The following is a 24,205-nucleotide window of genomic DNA, read 5'->3' as shown; positions in this document are numbered from 1 at the left end:
ACCTTCCTCTCCCCATTCCTGGAAGGGCCGGCTCATGCGCGCTGGGAAGCAGCCCATGTCCATTAGGAGGCGGTTCTGTCTAGGAACGCAGATGGTGGGGGAGTCCAGCCTGCCGCCTGACTCCCTCCCAGATTCAGTTAACCTTGTAGCCATCCCTGTTAAGTCCTGCCCAGCCTAGAGAATCTTCGTGAGATGACCTTTCAGGCTCCTGAATCTCGCCATCATGCTGTTAAACTGATGTCAAGGATGTCACCTGCCTGAGCGTGGACGCTTCTCACAGTCACGTCATTCAGGATACAGGATGAGACCATGATGAGAAAAGCCCACCTTCCTGGTGAATCCAATGTGTTTTCCCCTAGATCATATACCTCTTTGCTTTCTTCTCTTTCTTGCTTCTCTCTGGGCTTTTTTCATCTACTTTAAAAACATGTCATTAAGGAGTTTATGACAGAAACAACTTGATTCTTTTTTGTTTCTAAGATTTGAGTTATCGTAAGCATTCAGAATACATCCCATGAAAAATGTTCATCAGGAAATCATTTTTCTCTTCCTCAGTAATGTAGTTATTAGATGTGTTTGTAAGATGTATCAGGTGTTCCTTTTGAACACTTGAAACCCTGATTTTAAAGGATTATTTGATGTTTTCATTTTTCATATTATGTGAGGTTCTTTCAGGAATAGTATGAATATTTTTCATATGGCAGGTTTCATATCTTGGTATTTTAGGTTTGAGTTTCCAAGATGAAAGATAGCTAAATATGGTATTAATTTTAAGGTGATGTTTAAGCTGTCTTTTTTTATTCCTAACTTTGATTTTTTAAATAAAAAGGCAAATTTTATATCTAGCTTTCTGGCCAAGCTTAAAGTCAATATTTTGAGAATAATGAAAGATGCTAATGTTCAGGAAGTTTGCTGGGGTCCCTAATTATCATAAAACAACTGAAGTTTTGCCTTTGAAATCTCTCATCTTTTGACCACCCATGCTTGGAACCTTGAAGGCTGCATTCTAGCTTTTTTTTTCCTTCTCACAACCCACTAAAATAATCTATTTTAGTGCTTTTCAAACTATCTGCAGTGAAGCACCAGTTTTTAAAAAGCTTTCAATCCATCAAATATCAATATTTTTCAGTTCAGTTCAGTCGCTCCGTCGTGTCTGACTCTTTGCGACCCCATGAATCACAGCATGCCAGGCCTCCCTGTCCATCACCAACTCCCAGAGTTCACTCAAACTCATGTCCATCGAGTCGGTGATGCCATCCAGCCATCTCATTCTCTGTCATCCCCTTCTCCTCCCTCCCCCAATCCCTCCCAGCATCAGAGTCTTTTCCAGTGAGTCAACTTTTCACATGAGGTGGCCAAAGTATTGGAGTTTCAGCTTTAGCGTCAGTCCTTCCAGTGAACACCAGGATTGATCTCCTTTAGAATGGACTGGTTGGATCTCCTTGCAGTCCAAGGGACTCTCAAGAGTCTTCTCCAGCACCACAGTTCAAAAGCATCAATTCTTCGGCAATCAGCTTTCTTCACAGTCCAACTCTCACATCCATACATAACCACAGGAAAAACTGTAGCCTTGACTAGACAGACCTTGGTTGGCAAAGTAATGTCTCTGCTTCTTAATATGCTGTCTAGGTTGGTCATAACTTTCCTTCCAAGGAGTAAGTGTCTTTTAATTTCATGGGTGCAATCAGCATCCGCAGTGATTTTGGAGCGCAAAAACATAAAGTCTGCCACTGGGCAGATGAAATTTTTAAAAGACTTAAAATTGCAAGCTTGATTTTAAAAAATACAACCTCAATTTTTTTTCTTACTATTCATTTCAACAGATATAAAATTACTCTGTCAAGTGGTTATTAAGTTTCTAAACACAAACTCTCAGTTTGAATACTTGTATCTGGATGGACTGGCACCCAACAGTTGGTAAAGTCTCACCAGTCCTCAGACCTTACTTTGTGTGGCTTGTGTCTGGTAGAAGCCATGCAAAAATGTTTTCGGGGCTCATAATGATTTTTCTTCATGCAGCCGGAGGTGATTTCAGTATAATTTCTCCTCTGTGTTAAATTCCCACATTTTATCAAAACCACATGACTTTTGAAAAAGATACAAAAGCTTTTTTCAGCTTTGCTCTGCAGTCCCTTATAGACAGTTAACTCCTTCCATTATCTGCCCCCAGGTCATACTTAGATAGTGTGGTATTTAAAAGCCCCGTGTTGAGGGGCTTCCCAGGTGGTTCAGTGGTAAAGAATCTATCTGCTAGTGGAGGAGATGCCAGAGACTCAGGTTTTATCCCTGGGCTGAGAAGATCCTCTGGAGGAGGAAATGGTGACCCACTCCAGTATTCTCACCTGGAACGTCCCATGGACAGAGGAGCCTGGCAGGCTACAGTCCATGTAGTCACAAAGAATCAGATGCGACTGAGCACACATTGAGACCAACATTTGTAAGCTCACTAGGTCTTATTTGCAAGCAGCAGTTGTCACACAGAAATAGAACTGAGTGATTAAGAATAGCTATTGCTCTAGATTGAATGTCTGTGTCCCCCCAAATTCATATATTGAGAACCTCATGCCCAAGATGATATAGTATTAAGAGGCAGTGCCTTTAGATGGCTAGATCATGAAGTCAGACCCCCATGAGTGGAAGATTAGTGTCCTTATAAAGGGGTCCCCAGAGAGAACCCTTGTCCCTTCCTGTATGAGGACACAGCGAGAAGGCAGCCTGCAGCCCCGAAGGGGGCTCTGCCCAGAACCTGACCAGGCTGTACTCCCTTCTTGGACTGTCCAGCCTCTGGAACTGTGAGAAAGAAATTTCTGTTGTTTTTAAGCTTCCCAGTCTATGGTCTATATGTTCTAGGAGTCCACAGGGGCTAAGACAGCTGTGCTTTGAGTGAAAGTATTTACAAATATGATCAGTGCAGTCCTAAGGTTAACGGATCTTGTCAGGCTGAATTACAACTCTGATGATACTATCAGTTTTCCTTACACATCTCCACTGCCTTTAGTTTTACTCAGATGATGGAAATACATTATCAAGATGTTCGTCTCAATAAAGACAAATTCATCTTCTCTTTCGGTGCCTCAGATCTGCAGGCCATGGAGGAATGAAGGTCTCTGCATTCAGATACGAGGAATTCTGTTTATCAGTGTTAAGGATACCCTGTAGGTATATTAGAACTGAAGTCACAGACAGTATTCAAATTCTTCATCCAAAAAAGAAAAGTGTTTATTTGATGATCATTGTTAACACTGTGCTCAAGAAGCATCATTGAAAAATAAGCCCTATGTCATTTAGTGTGTCAGCCCCTCACTTTCAGAGTATTCATGAGGCAAGACATCTTTTTATTCCTCTATATTCATGGAATACATAAAAGGAGATTGAATGGCTTATTGTCTGTGTCATTGCTGCATCGTGATATTGAGAATTGTTCTATAATGTCATAAGGCAACATATGCAAATACTGGCTTTTAAATGAGGAAGAAATCACTGTTTCCCTGCCACCTCATTTGTAGTGGTTTAGCTTAAAACTATCCATCTGCCTCTTGGAGTTTATATTCTACCCATAGAACTGAAAATTACTGCTTGTTAAGAAGAGATAACTGTATGATAGTGGGTAAATGGTGGAATTTGTGATGGATATGGTTGTTACCATACTGTTCTTATTGTCTGTTTACTCCAAAATACTCACTTTTTATGAAAGTTTTTATAGATACTTGCATGTGATGAGAAATCCATAGAATGATTTGAAACAAGTGCTACCTCAGCTATCTCCAGAAACAATTTCTTTTCATCATTCTTGCTTGGTTCTTCTGCTAGCTCTCTCCATTATTACTAAGAAAAATAAATAATTCTAAATAATATTTTTATACATCTATTTCCAAATTTATCACTTTTAGCTAATTTCATTGACTCTAACATAAAAGGTGAAGATTTAGTTAATTTATATCACCTTTATCCTTTCTTCCTTTTCTCAAACTATATTTTGGTTTATATTATATTATTATTTAAGTTAATATAACATTATGTTATTTTTTGCTATTATATTAATTTCCAGTGTGGGATTTGAGGGTGTGAATTAATTCCCTTCAGAAGATTATTAGTCCATTGCCTTTAAATAATTAATTATTTTATTTTTTGGTTGAACCAGATCTTCGTTTCAGTGCAAGGCTTCTTATTGCGGAGGCTTCTCTTGTTGCAGAGCATGGGTTCTAGAGCTGGGACTTCAGTAGTTTAGGCACATGGGCTTAGTTGTTCCACGTCATGTGGGATCTAGTTGCTGGCTCAAGGATCGAACCCATGTCCCCTGCATTGGCAGGTAGATTGTTAACCACTGGACCACCAGAGAAGTCCAGTCTGTTGCCTTTTGCTGTCCAGCATTGATGACGGGAAGTCATAAATCGGTTTCTCATGTCCTTGTGGTGACTTTGAGGTGATCCTCTGGGAGCTTTTCAGTTTGTCCTTAGATGTTTGAAATTCAAGATGGTATGACTATGATGGATCTTTTTTTCATTCATTGGGCTGTATACACTGTGGCTGTTTTCAATCTAATGACATAGATCCTTCTTCAGGCTCCATGACATTTTCCCCTGTTGTTTCTTTGATCACTTCCTATGTCTGTTTTCCCTGCTTCTCCTTCTGCAACTTAGGTTGGTCCCAGCTCAGCCCTCAACAACACTCCATGGAATAACTTCTTTCTGCCAAGCCTGGGGACACTTCAGAAGCCAGTGGGCACTAGGGATGTCTGGACAACGCTTGCTCTTGAGAACTGCATCTGTCCTTGTTTTTGTGTTGACTCAGGAGCAAAAACACTCATGTTCTTTTTAAAGTAGGGAACCCAGAGGGAAATATACTAAAATGAACAGATAAATTCTCTATTACTGCTTTATCTTCTACTTATTCACTTTTATTATTATTCACTGTTTATCTTTTATTTTATAATTTTTAGTTACCTTTAAATATTTCTGGTAAAGACAAGTAGAATATTTTAACTTAACAAGCACCATGGAGGCTAAAAATTTAGGCTAGTCATCTAAATAATTCAACACAGTTCCTGAGATATTAATATCTGAATAAAAATATCCAGGGCATGACTTGGGGTTTCATCATGAGCAATAGAAACTGATTTTGATTAAAAAAAAAAAAAGAAATAAAGAAAAAACACTTTAAAGGCAGAATCAGAGGAAGAGGTGAACGATTAGATCCCCAGAAGGTCAGGTAACAGGGCAGCTCTAGTCATTTCTGCTGTGGGCATGAATTGGCAGTTCTCAGACTACTGACATCAGGAGGAGTCTCCTCTAAACTTTTCCTATATTGGCTGCGAGGAGTGAAACCATTGCTTTAGCTTGATTGCCAGGCTCCGTTTTGGAGAAGAGATGGGGCCATCTTGGACAGTGCCACGAGGAGCACACAGAATGATGGACAGGTTGTGGCCCGAGTGGACAGACAGCAGCAGCCCGCGTCCACTCTGTATTTGGGGGCGCCGAGCCGAGAATCTGACGCATCGGTTCTTCCTCCCACAGTGCTGCCGCCCGTGCTGGTACCCCGACACAGCGAGTACAACCCGCAGCTCAGCCTCCTGGCCAAGTTCCGCAGCGCGTCCCTGCACAGCGAGCCTCTCATGCCGCACAACGCCACCTACCCCGACTCCTTCCAGCAGCCTCCGTGCCCGGCGTTCCCGCCGTCGCCCGGGGCCCCGTTCCCGCCGTCCCCGTGCACGGCCGGCTACCCCCACTCCCCGGGCAGCCCCTCCGAGCCGGAGAGCCCCTTCCAGCACTCAGGTCAGTGCCGCGGTCTCCTGGGATGCAGTCCAACGCGGTTGTGTGGGCGGGGCCGTCGTGAGCGTCATTTGTCACTTGCAGTTCAAACCGCAGGCTCTAGGGGGCCCTTGGACCCTGCCCACCCTCTTGATCAGGACTCAGTCCATTTTGGAGCAATTATCACTTTTTTCTTTTTTAAAATTTTTATTGGGGTGTAATTGATTTACAGTGTTGATTAATTTCAAGTGTATAGCAAAGTGAATCTGATACACATATACATATTCCACTCTTTTTTAGATTCTTTCCCCATATAGGTCATTATAGTGTATTGAGTAGAGTTCCCTGTGCTATACAGTAGGTCCTTATTAATTAGCTATTTTATGTAGTGTGGTGTGTGTATGTAGGAGAAGGAAATGGCAACCCACTCCAGTGTTCTTGCCTGGAGAATCCCAGGGACGGGGGAGCCTGGTGGGCTTCCGTCTGTGGGGTCACACAGAGTCGGACACGACTGAAGTGACTTAGCAGTAGCAGCAGTGTGTATGTATGTATGTATCAAGCCCAATCTTCTAATTTATCCTTCCCCTCTCTACCCCCAGTAACCATAAGTTTTTTTCATAGGTTTATTTTTTATATGTGTGACTCTATTTCTGTTCTATAGATGAGTTCCTTTGTAGCCTTTTTTTAGATGCCACATATAAGCAATATCATATTTGTCTTTCTCTGACTTGCTTCACTTGGTATGAGTTATCAGTTTCTTCTAGTAAAATAAGGAATATCAGGAGCTGACAAGTTCCTGCATACATGCATGAATGCATTTGGTGCTGGCTGCTGCCATCCATCTCATACAGGTCTTCCTATGCTCATTTATTTAACAGATATTTATTGAGCTCTTACTGTCTGCAAGCCTTGCCTGGGGTGCAGGAGATCTGAGAAACTAGATGGATTTGAACATCATCCTTGGGGATTTCCAGGGATTTTTCTTTTTTAATTTAAGGAATTAGAAGTAAGATTATAAGATGCTTCTCTAACATAACCAGGAAGATGTGGCCTGAGGGCAGGCAGTGTAGGGAAATCAGTGGTAGGCCTCTTCTCTGACTGGCTCTCTCAGGAATCCAAAGGAGTCCTTTCCTTCGAAAGATGGGTCTAAGTCAGGTAACGAAGGAGAGATTTACATACCTGTGAGAGTGAGATAAAGAATATCTCCAGCTCACAAGTTCCTAAGGGTGTTGTTATTTGGTTGCCCAGCCGTGTCCGACTCTTTGTGACCCCATGGACTGTAGCCCACCAGGCTCCTCTGTCCATGGGATTTCCCAGGCAAGAATGCTGGAGTGGGTTGCCATTTCCTTCTCCAAGGGCCCTTCTCGACCCAGGGATTGAACCCATGTGTCCTGCACTGTCAGGTGGATTTTTCACCCCTGAGCCACCTGGGAAGCCCTTTTAAGGGTGTGCACAAGTGCATTTGGTGCCAGATGCTGCGACCTGCCCCTCACGTCTTCCCATAGCCGTTTATTCCTTAAGACGTTACAGAAAAACCCCAACAAACTTTTTGGCCAACCCACTATTCGACAGTTATTTGTCAAGCTCTTATTGTGTGTAAGCATTGCCTTAGGGTTCAGAAAGGAGAATTAAAATGTTAATTGAAATTGTTCCTGTCCTCAGAAAACTTATAAAGTGTGGGAAGATAAGGGAGTTGCCCACCTTTTCCCTTCTGAGTTACACGTCAGTCATTCATTTTGCCTTTCAGCAATACGTCTGCAATTTTCCACATGTATCTATTGTCACATCTATCACTCCGTTTTTTGTCATTTCCTGCCAGTCTGTTTCCATCACTCAGATGTCAGTTGCTTTCTCTGTTGTGCGTCCAGCACAAAGAACCTACCCGCAATGCAGGAGACCCCAGTTCGATTCCTGGGTCGGGAAGATCCCCTAGAGAAAGGGTAGGCCACCCACTCCAGTATTCACGAGCTTCCCTGGTGGCTCAGACAGTAAAGAATCCGCCTACACAACGAAACGACTGAACAACAACAAAGCTTTGTGGTGGATTTCCTTCCAGTTTGTGTCCTTGTAATAAGCTAGATAAATGTTGCTCAACTTTAAGGCTCATACAGACCATGTGGTGATCTTATATAAATGCAAATTTCTGGAATGGCTTCTAAGAATCTGCATTCCTAAGAAGTCCCTAGGTTGCTGCAGGGGCTGTGGTCCCAGGAACCACACCAAGAAGGGAGGGTCTCGAGGACTTTACTATTCAACGTATCTCAGGGGGAATTCTTTCATAAGTGAAGGTCCATTTGGAAGCCAAATAATAACCCCCTAATGATGCTGGGAAAGGTTGGGGGTGGGAGGAGAAGGGGATGACGGAGAATGAGATGGCTGGATGGCATCACCAACTCTGTGGACATGAGTTTGAGTGAACTCCGGGAGTTGGTGATGGACAGGGAGGCCTGGCGTGCTGTGATTCATGGGGTCGTGGAGAGTCGGACACGACTGAGTGACTGAACTGAACTGAACTGAATTTATCTGTTTTGTAAGTTTATATTTTAGTGCTTATAAGAACACACTCTCGATACAAGAATTACTAGGATACACAAAGAAAAGAAAGATACTATAATCAATAGAAAGGCAGAAAAAGAACATGAGTGGCAAAGAAAGAACTCTGAAATTGGGTTTCTGAATTTACTGGCAACTTACTTTGAAAAATTTGGGGTGAAAGCATAGCATTCATCAATTTCCTAATGAATTAGACCTCTCCCTTTAAAGTATATTTATGCCATGAAATAATAATCCCATATATACACAAAGAAGAATGTGAGTCTATGTAGATTTCTTTTTTCTTTCTTAACAATTTTAAATCATATGCAGTATTTTTGCTTTGATTTTTTATCATATCCAAACAATTATTTTTCATCTTTAGTTCTTTAGAAAAAGTTACTGTTTACTGTAGGAATTCAGTTTGGCAGTAAAATGCTGTCTCTCAGCTGTAAAGATGACATGACCTTCTAACTTCCTTTTAGCTGTGTTTCCTTTGGGTAGGGGGATGCAGTTTACACAGATCCACTCATACCAATGTTGCCTGACCCCTCAAAACTAATAAACTTATTTACAAAGATTCCAGCCTTGGGAGAGTCATCAGGACATCGGCCCCTGTTCCCAGGTACGTGGACCAGATGAGCAACCTGCAAGCAGCTTCCATGAAAGAGGCAAGTCTGAAAATAACACACAGCAGTCTGCTGGTTCTCACAGCCAGCCTTTGGGGAACAGTGGTCACCTCGGTTTCCTGGTAGAGTCGTGAGCTGGGAGGTCCCGGGCATGGTGGTAGTGATGTCCTGTCTGATTCGCTTCTGTTTCAGATTTTCGGCCGGTTTGCTACGAGGAGCCGCAGCACTGGTGCTCCGTCGCCTACTACGAACTGAACAACCGCGTCGGGGAAACATTCCAGGCTTCCTCCCGAAGTGTGCTGATCGATGGATTCACAGATCCTTCAAATAACAGAAACAGATTCTGTCTCGGACTCCTTTCTAACGTAAACAGAAACTCAACGATAGAAAATACCAGAAGACACATAGGAAAGGGTAAAGGCAAATGTGTAATCCACTTCATATATTCTTCTGAGCTAACAAACACGGCAACAGAAATGAGGCATGGATTGGCTGCGTGGCCTAGTGGGGTGTTCCCGGGACTGGGAGCTGGGAGGCTGCTGGGGATGCTGTTGGGGAGAGTGTGAGGACTTCTGGGGTCTTTCCGTGTCTCCACCTCTGGGGCAGGCACAGCATCTTCTGGGGGATGGCGTAGGGTAGGTGTTAGGAAGAGGAACAAGACAGGATGAAATGATTGAAGGGATGTAGCAAGAATTATTTTTGAGTCGCCTCAAATGCTAAATAGGATGACTTCTGAAAAGGAATCTGTATCAGGTAAAGTTACCTTTAGAGACGGAGAAGGGAGCTCTTTAAAAAACCTATGACTTGTTTGTTTGGAAGCCTTTGGTAGGGGATTGGGGTTTTCTTGTGTCCAGGGACCTTTACAACAGCTGAACAAGCACAGGCCTCAATTGGGTCTGGAAATGACGCCTTTGAAACCACCTCATTGGTGTGATTGTCTCAGCCTAGCCTGAGGCCTGGTTGAGGATCTTAAGTTATTTCTGTTTGTTTAGTTTTGACTGTGCTGAGTCTTCGTTGCTGCGCGGGCTTTTCTCTAGTTGTGGCGATCAGGGTCTACTCTCTAGTTTCGGTCCACAGGTTTCTCATTGCCAGGGATTCTCTGGTTGTGGAGCACGGGCTCTAGGGTGCAAGGGCTTCAGTAGTTGCAGCTCCCGGGCCCTAGAGCACAGGCTGAGTAGTGGAGCACGGGCTTAGTTGCTCCTGGGCATGTGGGATCTTCCCAGACTAAGGATGGAACCTGTGCCTCCTGCAGGAAGCCACCAGGGAAGCCCTCATATTTTCTTTTCTATCCGAAGAATTGGCAGTCTGAATGATGCCTGGTTGTCCACTGAAATCTCAGGTGTAAAGAAGCTTCAGGGTCATTTGATGTTTTCTCTCCCCGTCCAGCACTTACATCACCTTGGGAAGTAGCCACAAGCCTTTTCTTTCAAGTTTCCAGGGAAGAAACATTATTTCACGTGCGATGCAATCTGTGTTTTTCCTATCTCCCAAATGTCTCCTGTTGTCAACCTACAGACCATCGATTAGAGGCAGGCCGAATTTGTTCACTGATGTTAACCCTTAATGGTGACAGTTACTTTACTTTATCCTGTATCTTCCCATAGTGGCTCTGTGGTGGCTTACAAGAAGCCTTTGTAGAGAAATGATAAATGAAAAAGAGAAAGTCAGAAGCTGGGGATGAGTCGGGGAGAGGAGTACAAGTATGTCGTCCCTCAGAATTAGTACTGTGATTATGACTGTGGTTAAAATTTTCCCCTAGGCTCCCAGAGAGTTCAGAAAACTGAAACTCAATCTGTAACTTCTATCCCAAGGGGGAAACATATTCATTCCTCAAAGGAAGTGATACTTTTGACTTCTTAAATTTCTCAGGATGGTTTTACTTTGGAATGATTTTGATAAGAATCGTCAGGTGATCTAAAGATAGAATGTCAAAATGTGCTGCTGTAGAGCCATTTGCTGCAGGGCTTTGCAGATTGGTCTGCACGAGAGACTTCTACTTAAGCCACTTGATCTAAAAATAGAATTAAAATATGCAGAGAGTGTTGAATACCTTCTGGGAAGCTTTCTGAAAGCAGCTTGTTCAAGGTGCTGCTGATGTGGACGGACAGATGTGGAGGGCTGGTGTCATGTTACTAACTGAGAGATAATATTCAGGGTTAAAAAAACATCAGAGCAAGATCCAGAGAGCCTAGGAAACACTCACCTGGGTGGAAGGACACCCCACTGTCAACAGGGCACCCAAGGCAAAGGCACAGTTTTCTCAGAAAGCTGCTTTGGAATTGCCTTAATGTGGGAAGAATAAAAGGCAGGGGAGCTACAAGACATGCCATAAAGCATGGCATGGGATATTTCCAAAGCAAGAGTGATTGGTCTTCTGTGAGGTCAGGGGGACCTCTTTCAGGGGTTCCTGTGGCTTCTCTGGTTCTGAGCTGCATGGCTTCCTGGAGCACCAGCCTAAGTAAGTTTGCAGCCAAACACACCCCAAGGTTAGGGAGCAAGTTAGCCTGATAGTTAACTAACTAATTCCATAACTGTGGACATAGTTACGGGAGATGCTCAAACTTCAGAGATACACATTCATCTCACAAATATTTATTGAGCATCCGCTCTGGGCCAGGCAAGTCTGCCTTGCAATGGGAAACAACCAAAACAAAACAAAAAACTCCTGGCTTCGTGGATTACCTACTACTAAAGAAAGACAAACAAGAAATTACACACACACACACAGGGGCTTCCCAGGAGGCACTAGTGGTAAAGAGCTCACCACCCAATGCTGGAGATGTAAGAAATGCATTCGATCCATGGGTCAGCAAGATCCCCTGGAGGAGGGCGTGGCAACCCACTCCAGTATTCTTGCCTGGAGAATCCCATGGACAGAGGAGTCTGGCTGGTTACAGTCCACAGGGTCACAAACAGTCAGACACGACCTGACATGACTTCGCACATATACATGCATACACACACATACACACTAGGTCAAATGATAAGTAACTAGAGAAAAACAAAGGAGGGGAGGATGGGGGAGCCAGGCAGGCAGGGTTGCTAAGGAAGTGACATCTGAGTCGAGAGCCAGAGAGGGAATCAGCAGTGTGGGTACCTTTCTGAGCAAAGGGAACAGCATGTGCAAGGGCCCTGGAACCTGCCTGGCACAGTGTGAGGAACAGCAGCTACGCCAGGGCAAGTGGAACAGAGTGAGCAAGGGGACGAGGAAGTCATAGCACAGCGGGGGACAGGACCAGGTCTCACGGCCTGGGAGCCGTGCAGAGTGCTTTAGCTTTGCCTGTGTGACACAAGAAGGTGGAGTTAAGTTGGAGTTTATAGACCTGAGTTTTCACTGTAAAGGATCCCCTGGCTGTTATATCGAGATGAGACTGTGGGGTGTGGGGGGTGAGATACCTATAGAAGTTCTTTTTGTTGTAGTTAATAATGGGCCATTTCTCCCCTCAGTAGTTATCAGTTGCTTTGAGGTCACTTCTGGCTTGTGTCTGTTGCCGCTCAGGGGAGATGGCGGTCCACTAAAGGAGATGCGTGCTGCCACCCCGTCAGCAGCACATGCACGTTGAGCTTCTTGTCTGTGGTGGTGATGGCTCACGTGCTGACTCACCTGTGCTCTTTCATCCTGCTCTCCATCTAGTGCGATGCACCGTGAGGCAGGGGGACTGGCACGAAGCCTTTCTCTGTAACCTTGCAACAGTTAACACATCTATTGCTTTGACCTCTCTGGCCAAGAGCTTTAGATCGCCATTAGCAAGTTCGCACTAGAATCTCAGAGGCTGCAGCTTCAGTATCAGAGGCAGGACCTCATAGAACCTGGAACACTGCCTTCTAACCTGAGGTCTGTCCATACTCTTCCTTAAAAACCAGCCAAACTGTCTGAACTCTTCTGAATGATTCAGTTACCCCCACAGATTCCCAGCTCTGAGAGGCACCCTGGCAGGCACTTACACATATTAATGCTTTATAGTCACTCTACAAGTTAGGGTTTCTTAGTCCCATTTTACAGGTGAGGCAACAGAAGCTCAGAAGAGTTCAGTAGCTTACCCATGGTCCCTCAAATGATACAGATTTTGCACCCATGGCTCTGTCTTCAGGCCCATTGCTCCCTTCTGCTGGAGGGGAGGGACCCTCCTGCTTTTTCATCTCAGCACCCCTCTTAGTTCAGTGCTTGAGGAATTAAATCTTTTGATATGGAATGAAAATGGTTGTCATATGCCACAGCCACAATATGTCATAATCAACTCTGAGATGTTGAAATAAGGCCCTCATAGTACTGCAGTGATGAAATTTTACAATCATTTACTTTAAAAATGTAAATCATAAAAGATTTTGTGTTTTCCCCCAAGAATACTCTAGAAAAGCAGTCCCACACCGAGTTACACTGAGCTCCGTGGGAGGATTATTAGCATCTTTATAGGGGAAAAAAAGATGAAGAACGGCTGACATATCATACCTGTCTGTGATTGCCCAAAATAAAGCCAAGATTATTTCCTGAGGTTTGGGGAATGATGGAATAGCCAGTTTGGATCACTGGAGTATACAGCGTGCCTGCTTTTTTAGAGTGGCTTTTAAGATGGCCCTGATTTCCAAATAATGAGGAAAGCCGCAGTTTTGAAAGGACTGCATGAGCATATGTGTGCTCTTAAGGTCATTGAGGTCGGGTTATATTTCTTAGAAATGCACAGCGTAATGTAATCCTAATCAATAGTGGTATTCTTTCTGAGCACCTGTGATTGCGCTGTCACTGCAGTCAGCACCACTGACCCACACGAGGAGCCTGCTCCAGGTTCTTGATGTGAAAGGACACTTGGGGCAGGACGGACATGGTTCTTCTTTGCAGCTGCAGGCGAGTTGCGTGTGTCCTGGCTGCTGGCTGTTCCTCCTCCCGTGGGAGAAGGAAGGGGTAACAGATCATTCCTGAGGCATTAGCCCCACGTATTGAACTTACCGGGACTTCCCAGGTGGCACTAGTGGTAAACAACCCGCCTGCCAATGCAGGAGACATAAGAGACGTGGGTTTGATCCCTGGGTCAGGAAGATCCCCTGGAGGAGGAAATGGCAGCCCACTCCAGTATTCTTGCCTGGAGAATCCCATGGACAGAGGAGCCTGGTGGGCTACAGTCCATGGGGTTGAAAAGAGGCAGACACGGCTGAAGTGACCTAGCACACATACACGCACATTGAATGAGGCAAACCTGGACCCTCCCAGACATAATTAGCATAGATTTCAAATCATCAAATTGCACTGAGAATTAGTTTTTCACCTTTTTATGAAACTTTATTTTCTTGTACATTTCAGGTTGTTCTGTAGAAATCTAGTAATGCTTCCCTTTTTCACGAAAGGAATTATCCTGAGACAAAGGTTTAGTTTGTCAGTTCCTTAGAAGCAGGGTCTCCACCTCGAGGTGATTTTTTTTCATTTTTTCAGTTTTTAAAAAATTATTTTTGGAGCTATGCTGGGTCTTAGTTATAGCACTTGGGATTTAGTTCCCTGACCAGGGATTGAACCTGGACCCCTGCATTGGGAGTGTGGAGTCTTAGCCACTGGATCACCAGGCAAGTCCCTCAAGGTGATTTTTGGATTCCTTCTTTCCCAGTGGATTTAGTTTCCTGGTCTCAAAATGTCCTTTCTACTCTGCCTTTGAATGTGTGTAAAGTTTCTCATCCATGAAAAAGCAAATCCTAAAAATTACTTAACACAGAACATCATACTGTTGCAGTAATTACACAGGATACTGAAGAATACTTAATATCATGAGAAACTGTTGACAGTTTATATGTGAAAAAAGGTTATAAAAGAGCTTATAGAGTATGATCCCAATTTTATTTAAAATGTACACATGAAAGACTGAAAGTATATGACAGATGTTAGTACTGATTATTTCTAGGTTGTGGATTTGTGGCTGATCTTTATTCTTTGCATCTCAGTATTTTCCACATTTCTTCTAGTGGGCTTTCCTGCTCCTATGAGGATGGGGTGAGACCCGGTATGTCCAGGCGAGCTGGGGTTACTGTGGTCAAGAGCAGTAGTGAGAGAGTAGAAAGTAGTGCCAAGGGGCACCCACCTTGGCAGAATCACTGATTGTGTGCGTGCACAGTGTGGCGTTCAGGGTAGTTCAGTGCTGTGCTAGTCACTCAGTCTTGTCTGACTCTTTGCGACCCCGTGGACTATAGCCCGCCAGCCTCCTCTGTCCATGGGACTCTCCAGGCAGGAATACTGGAGTGGGTTGCCATTTCCTCCTCCTGGGGATCTTCCCAACCCAGGGATTGAATCCAGGTCTTTGGAATTGCAGGCAGATTCTTTACCATCTGAGTCACTAGGGAAGCCCAAGAATACTGGTGTGGGTAGCCTATCCCTTCTCCAGGAAATCTTCCCCACCCAGGTATCAAACTAGGGTCTCTCGCATTGCAAGTGAATTCTTTACCAGCTGAGCTACCAGGGAAGCCCTGATAGTGTAGTTCATTTGGGCCCAAATCTGCTTGTTCACCCTATTTGACCAGAGATACTTCAAGTCTGGCGTCATGGAACAACCGACTGGTTCCAAATAGGAAAAGGTGTACGTCAAGGTTGTATATTGTCACCTTGCTTATTTAACTTATATGCAGAGTACATCATGAGGAACGCTGGGCTGGAAGAAGCACAAGCTGGAATCAAGATTGCCGGGAGAAATATCAATAACCTCAGATATGCAGATGACACCACCCTTATGGCAGAAAGTGAAGAGGAACTCAAAGGCCTCTTGATGAAAGTGAAAGAGGAGAGTGAAAAGGTTGGCTTGAAGCTCAACATTCAGAAAACAAAGATCATGGCATCTGGTCCCATCACTTCATGGGAAATAGATGGGAAAACAGTGGAAACAGTGTCAGACTTTGTTTTTTTGGGCTCCAAAATCACTGCAGATGCTGATTGCAGCCATGAAATTAAAAGACGCTTGCTCCTTGGAAGGAAAGTTATGACCAACCTTGATAGTATATTAAAAAGCAGAGACATTACTTTGCCAACCAAGGTCCGTCTAGTCAAGGCAATGGTTTTTCCCGTGGTCATGTATGGATGTGAGAGTTGGACTGTGAAGAAAGCTGATCGCCGAAGAATCGATGCTTTTGAACTGTGGTGTTGGAGAAGACTCTTGAGAGTCCCTTGGACTGCAAGGAGATCCAACCAGTCCATTCTAAAGGAGATCAATCCTGGGTGTTCATTGGAGGGACTGATGCTAAAGCTGAAACTCCAATACTTTGGCCACCTCATGCGACGAGTTGACTCACTGAAAAAGACCCTGATGCTGGGAAAGGTTGGGGGCGGGAGGAGAAGGGGACGACGGAGAAGGAGATGGCTGGATGGCATCACCGACTCTCTGGACATGAGTTTGAGTGTACTCCGGGAGTTGGTGATGGACAGGGAGGCCTGGCGTGCTGTGATTCATGGGGTCGCGGAGAGTCGGACACGACTGAGCGACTGAACTGAACTTAAAGTCTTCAAGCAATAGCTTTAGGGGACTGACTTTGTACCAGCCCAGAGGCGGCTCTGTGTGAAATGAAAGGAGCCCCTGCTGCCATCTGCTGGAAGAGTCTTGTAATAACCATACAAATCTCGGAAGTCTGAGGCACACCCTGGGGTTGTGTAGTGCACAGCTGCAGTCACAGTCTTGGGCAGGCCCACCTCCATCCTCTGGCCCAAAGCCCTGCTGTAGATCTGGAAATCTTTACTTTTATATTATTTTTATAATTTATTATTTACTGTGTTTTCTTTTTTGTTGTTGAATAACTGCTTTACAGAATTATGTTGTTTTTTTGTCAAACTGCGCTGAGTCTTTGTTGCTGTGCACGGGCTTTCTCTAATTGCAGCAGGCAGAGACTCCTCTCTAGTTGCCATGCAGAGGCTCCTCTCTAATTGCAGCAGGCAGAGGCTCCTCTCTAGTTGCCACGTGCAGGCTACTCATAAGTGGCTCCTCTTACTGCAGGGCACCTGCTCTAGAGCTTCAGTAGTTGTAGCATGTGGGCTCAGGAGTTGGGGCACAGGGACTTCGTCACCCAGAGGCGTGTGCAGTCTTCTTAGACGAGGGATCAAACCCTTGTCCCCTGCACTAGCAGGCAGTCTTTACCACTGGACCACCAAGGAAGTCCCATCCACAGTATTTATATGAGAGTGAAAGTGAAAAAGTGAAAGTGAAGTCGCTCAGTCATGTCCGACTCTTTGTGACCACATGAACTGTAGCCTACCAGGCTCCTCCGTCCATGGAATTTTCCAGGCAAGAGTACTGGAGTGGATTGCCTTTTCCTGCTCCAGGGGATCTTCCTGACCCAGGGATTGAACATGGGTCTCCCACACTGTAGGCAGACACTTTACCATCTGAGCCACCAGGGAAGAGTAGTTTAAGGCAAATTTCAGCCCTCGCATTCTTTCTCTGGTATATTTAAGTATGTGTCTGAGCTGGTGAGGGGGTGATGAGATTTCCACAGGGATGGAATATCCCTTCCCCGCCCCTGATCCCACTCTGGAGGGAATCCATGCATATTCCTTCCACTTTGGGACATGCCCCTCTGTTACTAGACTCCAAGACCATTGGGACACACTCACCAGCCTAGTTAACCTGCTGTTCCCTGAGCCTCCCCTCCATCATCTCTGTCAGTCAAGGCTTCAGAAGATACCAGAAGGGAACCAGCTGCAGTGTGACTCAGCAGATCCAAATCCAGCCCAAAGAGCCCTTAGTATTCACCACAACCAGGAATCCAGACTCCCTAGTCTGCTAAGGGGTAGGTGCAGGCACAACAGGTGGGACACTCAGATGGAGGCAGACGCAGCCCAGGAAGAGATGTAGTCCCAGCAGTGGCTGGAACTTCTGGAGGACCACGTTGCCTGGCTTCTCTCGTCTCAGGCGGCACCTTCTTTGGTTGTTTATCCTTACCGCTCACGGTTCTCTGTGGCGATTTAGCATCTTGCAGGTATGGTTTAAAGCCAGGCTTCTGGTCTGTCAAATGGATGTGAATAAAATCCCTTGCTTACTTGACTCTTTAGATGCTGCTGTCTCTAGCCTTCTTCTTCATGGGGTTGCATATCCGTCCTTGTTTTGGTGTCCAGGGCCAGCTCAGGGCTTCCCCGGGCACAGCCCATCCGCTCTGCCCCTTCTCCTCACTCAGGACGCTGAACTCTTGCCTCCCCATCCAGGCTCTTCTCTGCTTTCTGTGCTCTGCCAGGATGTCTGTGGCTGCGGATAAGACTTTTAACAGGATTGAAAATCATCCCCTAAATAAAGAACAGAGTCAGATAGCAAAAAAATCTTATCTGTTCTCCTTAGTAAGCTCTAGGAGGATTATGTATTTGAAGGGCATTCAACTCAGACATACTGAACACTTAGCAGCCTCATGCTCTGGCAATTTGACCACTTGCTTTCCAGCTGCCCCAGAGGCAGGCCTTCCCCTGGGAGTTTTTAGAGAAGTCTGCTTGGATTTGCCTCTTCCTCATCTCCCAGCTGAGAAGGCAATGGCAACCCACTCCAGTACTCTTGCCTGGAAAATCCCATGGACGAAGGAGCCTGGTACGCTGCAGTCCATGGGGTCGCTAGGAGTCGGACATGACTGAGCGACTTCACTTTCACTTTTCACTTTCATGATTGGAGAAGGAAATGGCAACCCACTCCAGTATTCTTGCCTGGAGGATCCCAGGGACGGGGGAGCCTGGTGGGCTGCCTTCTATGGGGTCACACAGAGTCAAACATGACTGAAGCACCTTAGCAGCAGCAGCATCTCCCAACATGTGGATCCAGCCAAGTAAGTCTGGGCTTCCCAGGTGACTTAGATGGTAAAGAATCTGCCTGCAATGCAGGAGAGCCTTGTTTAGTCCCTGGGTCCAGAAGATTCCCTTGGAAGAGGGCATGGCAACCCAGTCCAATATTCTTGCCTGGAGAATCCCATGGACAGAGAAGCCTAACGGGCTACATACAGTCTATGGGGTTGCAAAGAGTCACACATGACTGAGCCACTAATAACACACACCTCCCACATGTGGGTCCAGCCGGGTAACTGTGTCCCAGCCAGTTAGGACCATCCTTCTGCCTACTCCTCAGGGCCAGGCCATGGGGATCAGACCCCAGGGCATTCAGGGGAGAGAATCATGGAGGTGAGGCAGAAAAGGGAGAGGAACGCTGAACAGAGGAGGGGACCTGGTCTGACAGTCAGTGAGAGGGGAACCTTGACCTGAGTATCAAGAGCTTTATCATTGTGACCCTGAATCAGTTTCTTCAGACTGTGTTGGAGTCTGTGGTTTGAATACATGACCCTGAAAGCCATTCTTTTTAAAATTGTATTAAGGGAAAGGAGATAGGAAAAGGAGACCATAAAGCTGGCAGGAAGTAGTTACATAATTGTGCAAAAATTGCCTCCATTGCTACTTAGATCCTGACAAAGAAACTGAGTGACTATGTCAGTCATGTTTCCTAAATGCAGGTCTGAGAAGCCCTGGAAGTCTTTCAGTTGTATTATTTAAAAGTGTGTGTGTGTGTTTTTAAGTACCGAAATCTGTCCCTATAAGTAGATTCAAGATCATTTCTACAATCCCCTTGCCACTGCATGGAGATTGTATTTACAACCATGTTGACACCTGGAGATAGAGATTTTGTTTCTGCTAAAAGGTTGGGGAACAATTGTTCTGGTATTTAATATTCCCTAGACTAGAACATCTTCACCTCATCTAACTCCAATCCCTTGTTACAAATTTATGTTGAGTCTTAAACCCAGAATTTGGAGGAAGAGCATCAACTAAAATGTACTTTGAGCAACAACATTCTCAAGACCCACTTCGCCTTTAGTTCTAAGAATGTGAGATGAAATAGCATAAACTACATTTTGATTGAGTCTTTATATTTTATCTGAAAATGTGGCATTTCACTGTAGGTAAACATAGGCATTATTTCTGTGACCTGTAAATGTAGGTGATAAGCTTTAAAATGGAATAGGTCTCTCTGAGGTACTAGGAGAAATGGATTTATAATTGTTAGTAAAATAAAATGTAAACTTCATTTATCCTGTCCTCTGAAGTGGATTTAGTATATGCATATAAGTAACATTACCATGGTACTTACTGTGTCCAGTTCTTTGCTTCTATATGTCCCTGAAGGACTATTTGATGGTTTCTGCATTATGTTGTTATTTGCCTCTAATAGTATGAGATCTTCCTTTTAGAATGAACAGGCATGAGATGGAAAGTGACAGGAATAGTATTAATACATGACAGCCTTCTTCTTTGTTCTTGGCTATGCAAACCTGAGTTGCGATATACTTTGATAATTAATGCAGGTCAACCTTTGGGGCACTCATGGTACTAATCAATGATTGGCGATATTAAAATTAACCTCACAGTTGATAGTCACGTCTCTTTAGGTGGCAGAGGCGGATGAGAGGGGAAGGGTGGTTAGTCTAAGTGGAATTCAGTGCTGGTGTTGGAAGACTGTTTTTGCCACACAGGCGTGCACCTGTACTACGTCGGGGGAGAGGTCTATGCCGAGTGTGTGAGTGACAGCAGCATCTTCGTGCAGAGCCGGAACTGCAACTACCAGCACGGCTTCCACCCAGCCACCGTCTGCAAGATTCCCAGCGGCTGCAGCCTCAAGATCTTCAACAACCAGCTGTTCGCTCAGCTGCTCGCCCAGTCTGTGCACCACGGATTTGAAGTCGTCTATGAGCTGACCAAAATGTGCACCATCAGGATGAGTTTTGTCAAGGTAAGGAGTGCTCGTTTCCCAACTGTTAGATAGAGGCCAAAAGCACAGGACTTCCGGAGTGCTTCAGTGGCTAAGACTCCCTGCTCTCAACGCAGGGGCCCCAGGTTTGATCCCTCCTCAGGGAACTAGATCCCACATGGGTCAGCTAAATATCCTGCGTGCCACAACTAAGACCAAGTACAGCCAAATAAGAAAATAGGTAAGTAAAAAAATACCTACTTTAAATCAGTTTTCGGTTGATGTGGCAGCGGGACAGCCAGGGCAAGTAGACAGCATTTTGGGAGGAAAACTCAATTGTTTATCAGAAGAGCTCCTCCATGAGTATGACATCTCTTGTTTAACAATTTTAAGAAAAAATTCTTAAGTATATTACTTTTGGAGGAAAACCAAGTTAAGACAGTTACCTGATTTTTCTTTAAATAAAGAAGATAAAGTGACTATGATGGTTGTATAGGCCTTAATGCTACAGAGATTTTTTTTTTCTTCCCTCAAATTGCTGCACACTGTGGTCACTCGGTAAATGGTGAATTTACCTGAAATCTAATAAGACACTCTCCTTACTCTTACAAAGCAGACAGGCAAACAGAAGTGATCATATTTATAAATAAACTACAAAACAGAACTGGGTCTAATACAAGAGAGTATGAATTAAGTGCTGTTTACAAAGGTATAAACAGGTTGGGATAAAACATTATGGGGCTTATGATTAATTCTGAGACAGCAGATGTTCTGCTTATGAATATTTGTTGAATTTCTCAATTCAGTTCAGTTCAGTCACTCAGTCGTGTCCGACTCTTTGCGACCCCATGAATCACAGCACGCCAGGCCTCCCTGTCCATCACCAACTCCTGGAGTTCACTCAAACTCACCTCCATCAAGTCGGTGATGCCATCCAGCCATCTCATTTTCTGTCGTCCCCTTCTCCTCCTGTCCCCAATCCCTCCCAGCATCAGAGTCTTTTCCAGTGAGTCAACTCATCGCATCAGGTGGCCAAGTATTGGAGTTTCAGCTTTAGCATCAGTCCTTCCAATGAACACCCAGGACTGATCTCCTTTAGAATGGACTGGTTGGATCTCCTTGCAGTCCAAGGGACTCTCAAGAGTCTTCTCCAGCACCACGGTTCAAAAGCATCAATTCTTCGGCGATCAGCTTTCTTCACAGTCCAACTCTCACATCCATACATGACCACTGGAAAAACCATAGCCTTGACTAGACGGACCTTTTTTGGCAAAGTGATGTCTCTGCTTTTTAATATACTATCTAGGTTGGTCATAACTTTCCTTCCAAGGAGTAAGCGTCTTAATTTCATGGCTGCAGTCAGCATCCGCAGTGATTTTGGAGCCCAAAAAAACAAAGTCTGACACTGTTTCCACTGTTTCCTCATCTATTTCCCATGAAGTGATGGGACCAGATGCCATGATCTTCATTTTCTGAATGTTGAGCTTCAAGCCAACCTTTTCACTCTCCTCTTTCACTTTCATCAAGAGGCCTTTGAGTTCCTCTTCACTTTCTGCCATAAGGGTGGTGTCATCTGCATATCAGGTTATTGATATTTCTCCCAGCAATCTTGATTCTAGCTTTTGCTTCTTCCAGCCCAGTGTTCCTCAAGATGTACTCTGCATATAAATTAAATAAGCAAGGTGACAATATACAGCCTTGACGCACTCCTTTTCCTATTTGGAATCAGTCTGTTGTTCCATGCCCAGTTCTAACTGTTGCTTCCTGACCTGCATACAGGTTTCTCAAGAGGCAGGTCAGGTGGTCTGGTATTCCCATCTCTTTCAGAATGTTCCACAGTTTATTGTGATCCACACAGTCAAAGGCTTTGGCATAGACAATGAAGCAGAAATAGATGTTTTTCTGGAACTCTCTTGCTTTCTCCATGATCCAGCAGATGTTGGCAATTTGATCTCTGGTTTCACTGCCTTTTCTAAAACCTGCGTGAACATCTGGAAGTTCACGGTTCACATATTGCTGAAGCCTGGCTTGGAGAATTTTGAGCATGACTTGACTAGCATGTGAGATGAGTGCAATTGTGCGGTAGTTTGAGCATTCTTTGGCATTGCCTTTCTTTGGGATTGGAATGAAGACTGACCTTTTCCAGTCCTGTGGCCACTGCTGAGTTTTCCAAATTTGCTGGCATATTGAGTGCAGCACTTTCACAGCATCATCTTTCAGGATTTGAAATAGCTCAACTGGAATTTCTCAATTAGATCTTATTAAAGTTGATGTGAAGGTTGGAGAATGGAGAGTGTTACTTAGTCGGAAGGAAAAACTGGATTTGCACGTTGAAGCTAAGCCCTCAGTTTATCGTCTACTATTTCATTCCTCACAAAGCACTTGCAAATTCTATTTCCAAATCTGAGTTTGTTTGTGAAACTGAGTATATGTGACAAGTTTCCCCATGGTGACCTATCTATTCAAGGGGTATCAGTATGGCTTGTTCCAGATTTTTTCAAAGAAAAATTTATTCTGTAAAATTACCATGAAAAATGTGTCCCATTTTTCTACACTCTTATTTATAATTTCAGTAATTATTTTAAGAATGAGATTCAAGAATTACAGTTTCCAGTTTAGAAAATGACTTCTTGAATCCAGTTCTTTCATGGTGACAAAGCAGTTTTATTCAAATTTTCATGCGTGCTAAGTCGTTTCAGTCGTGTCCGACTCTTGTGACCCACTTGGACTGTAGCCCCCTAGGCTCCTCTGTCCATGGAATTATCCAGGCAAGGATACTGGAGTAGATAGCCATTCCTTTCTCCAGGGGATCTTCCTGACCCAGGAATTGAATCCAGATCTCCTGCACTGCAGGCAGATTCTTTACCATCTAGGCCACCAGGGAAGCCCTTATTCAAATTTACCTTTAAGCTTTAAGAGCATTTTTACACCGTCAGGCAATTAACAAATACCTGAAAGTCTTTTCAAACATTCTGATGCTTTAGAGCCAGCAGAGGGCGATAAATTGCCGTTAATAAGCAACCATTTGACGTACATTTTTTTAGGTCTGTTTTAAAAATTGGGATGAAATGGCCAATGTCTCAGACATAATTATTTCACTGTATTATAAACCTGTATAGGAATCTGATTTTCCTAAGATCAACTAGATGTACTTCTCAGATATGCAACCTTTAAATTCATAAAACTACATAATTCACAAACTGTTACTAATATTGCAGGGACTTAAAAAAGATTCCTAGCAAATATAACTATAGGTGATCAGTGTAAAAGAAATTGGTAAGTTCTCACCACAATAAAAAACTGCAACCATGTGAGGTCATGGATGTTAATGAAACTTCGTTTATTTTTTGCGGTCTCTCCTGTGGATGGTTACCAATGGCAAGCTGCCACAAGTGAGCCAGTGCGGGAGAGGAGAGACAAGCTTTCTTCATCAACCCCGAGTAACAGAGAGCACCCTCAGCTCTCACTTAACAACATTCAGATCCAGCCACTGCTCTGTTTTGTGCAAAACACGGACTTCAGCATTAAGCGGGGTGAACGTGCACTCAAGCTCCCTTCCCTGGGGAAGACAGCATGATTTCCGTGTCTCTGATGTGGCTGGAACCCAGGCCCTCTCTAGGTCCGTAGA

General features: G+C 44.4%; 1 protein-coding gene across 4 annotated transcripts in view; it reads left to right on the top strand.

Moving 5' to 3' along the window:
* SMAD9 (SMAD family member 9) overlaps positions 1–24,205 on the top strand; it is a 69,553-nt gene that overhangs the window by 41,357 nt on the left and 3,991 nt on the right. For all 4 annotated transcript variants that reach the window (XM_055426237.2, XM_055426238.2, XM_055426236.2 and 1 more), the window contains 3 exons: positions 5,514–5,771; positions 9,101–9,322; positions 20,363–20,619. In XM_055426237.2, coding sequence (XP_055282212.1) covers positions 5,514–5,771; positions 9,101–9,322; positions 20,363–20,619 — 737 coding nt within the window. The remainder of the gene's footprint in view (positions 1–5,513; positions 5,772–9,100; positions 9,323–20,362; positions 20,620–24,205) is intronic.

Source organism: Moschus berezovskii, chromosome 13, assembly GCF_049115385.1.
Source record: "Moschus berezovskii isolate FMDL1 chromosome 13, NW_MosBer_1.0, whole genome shotgun sequence".
NCBI classification, from domain to species: Eukaryota; Metazoa; Chordata; class Mammalia; order Artiodactyla; family Moschidae; genus Moschus; species Moschus berezovskii.
This window is presented reverse-complemented; position numbering and strand designations above follow the sequence as displayed.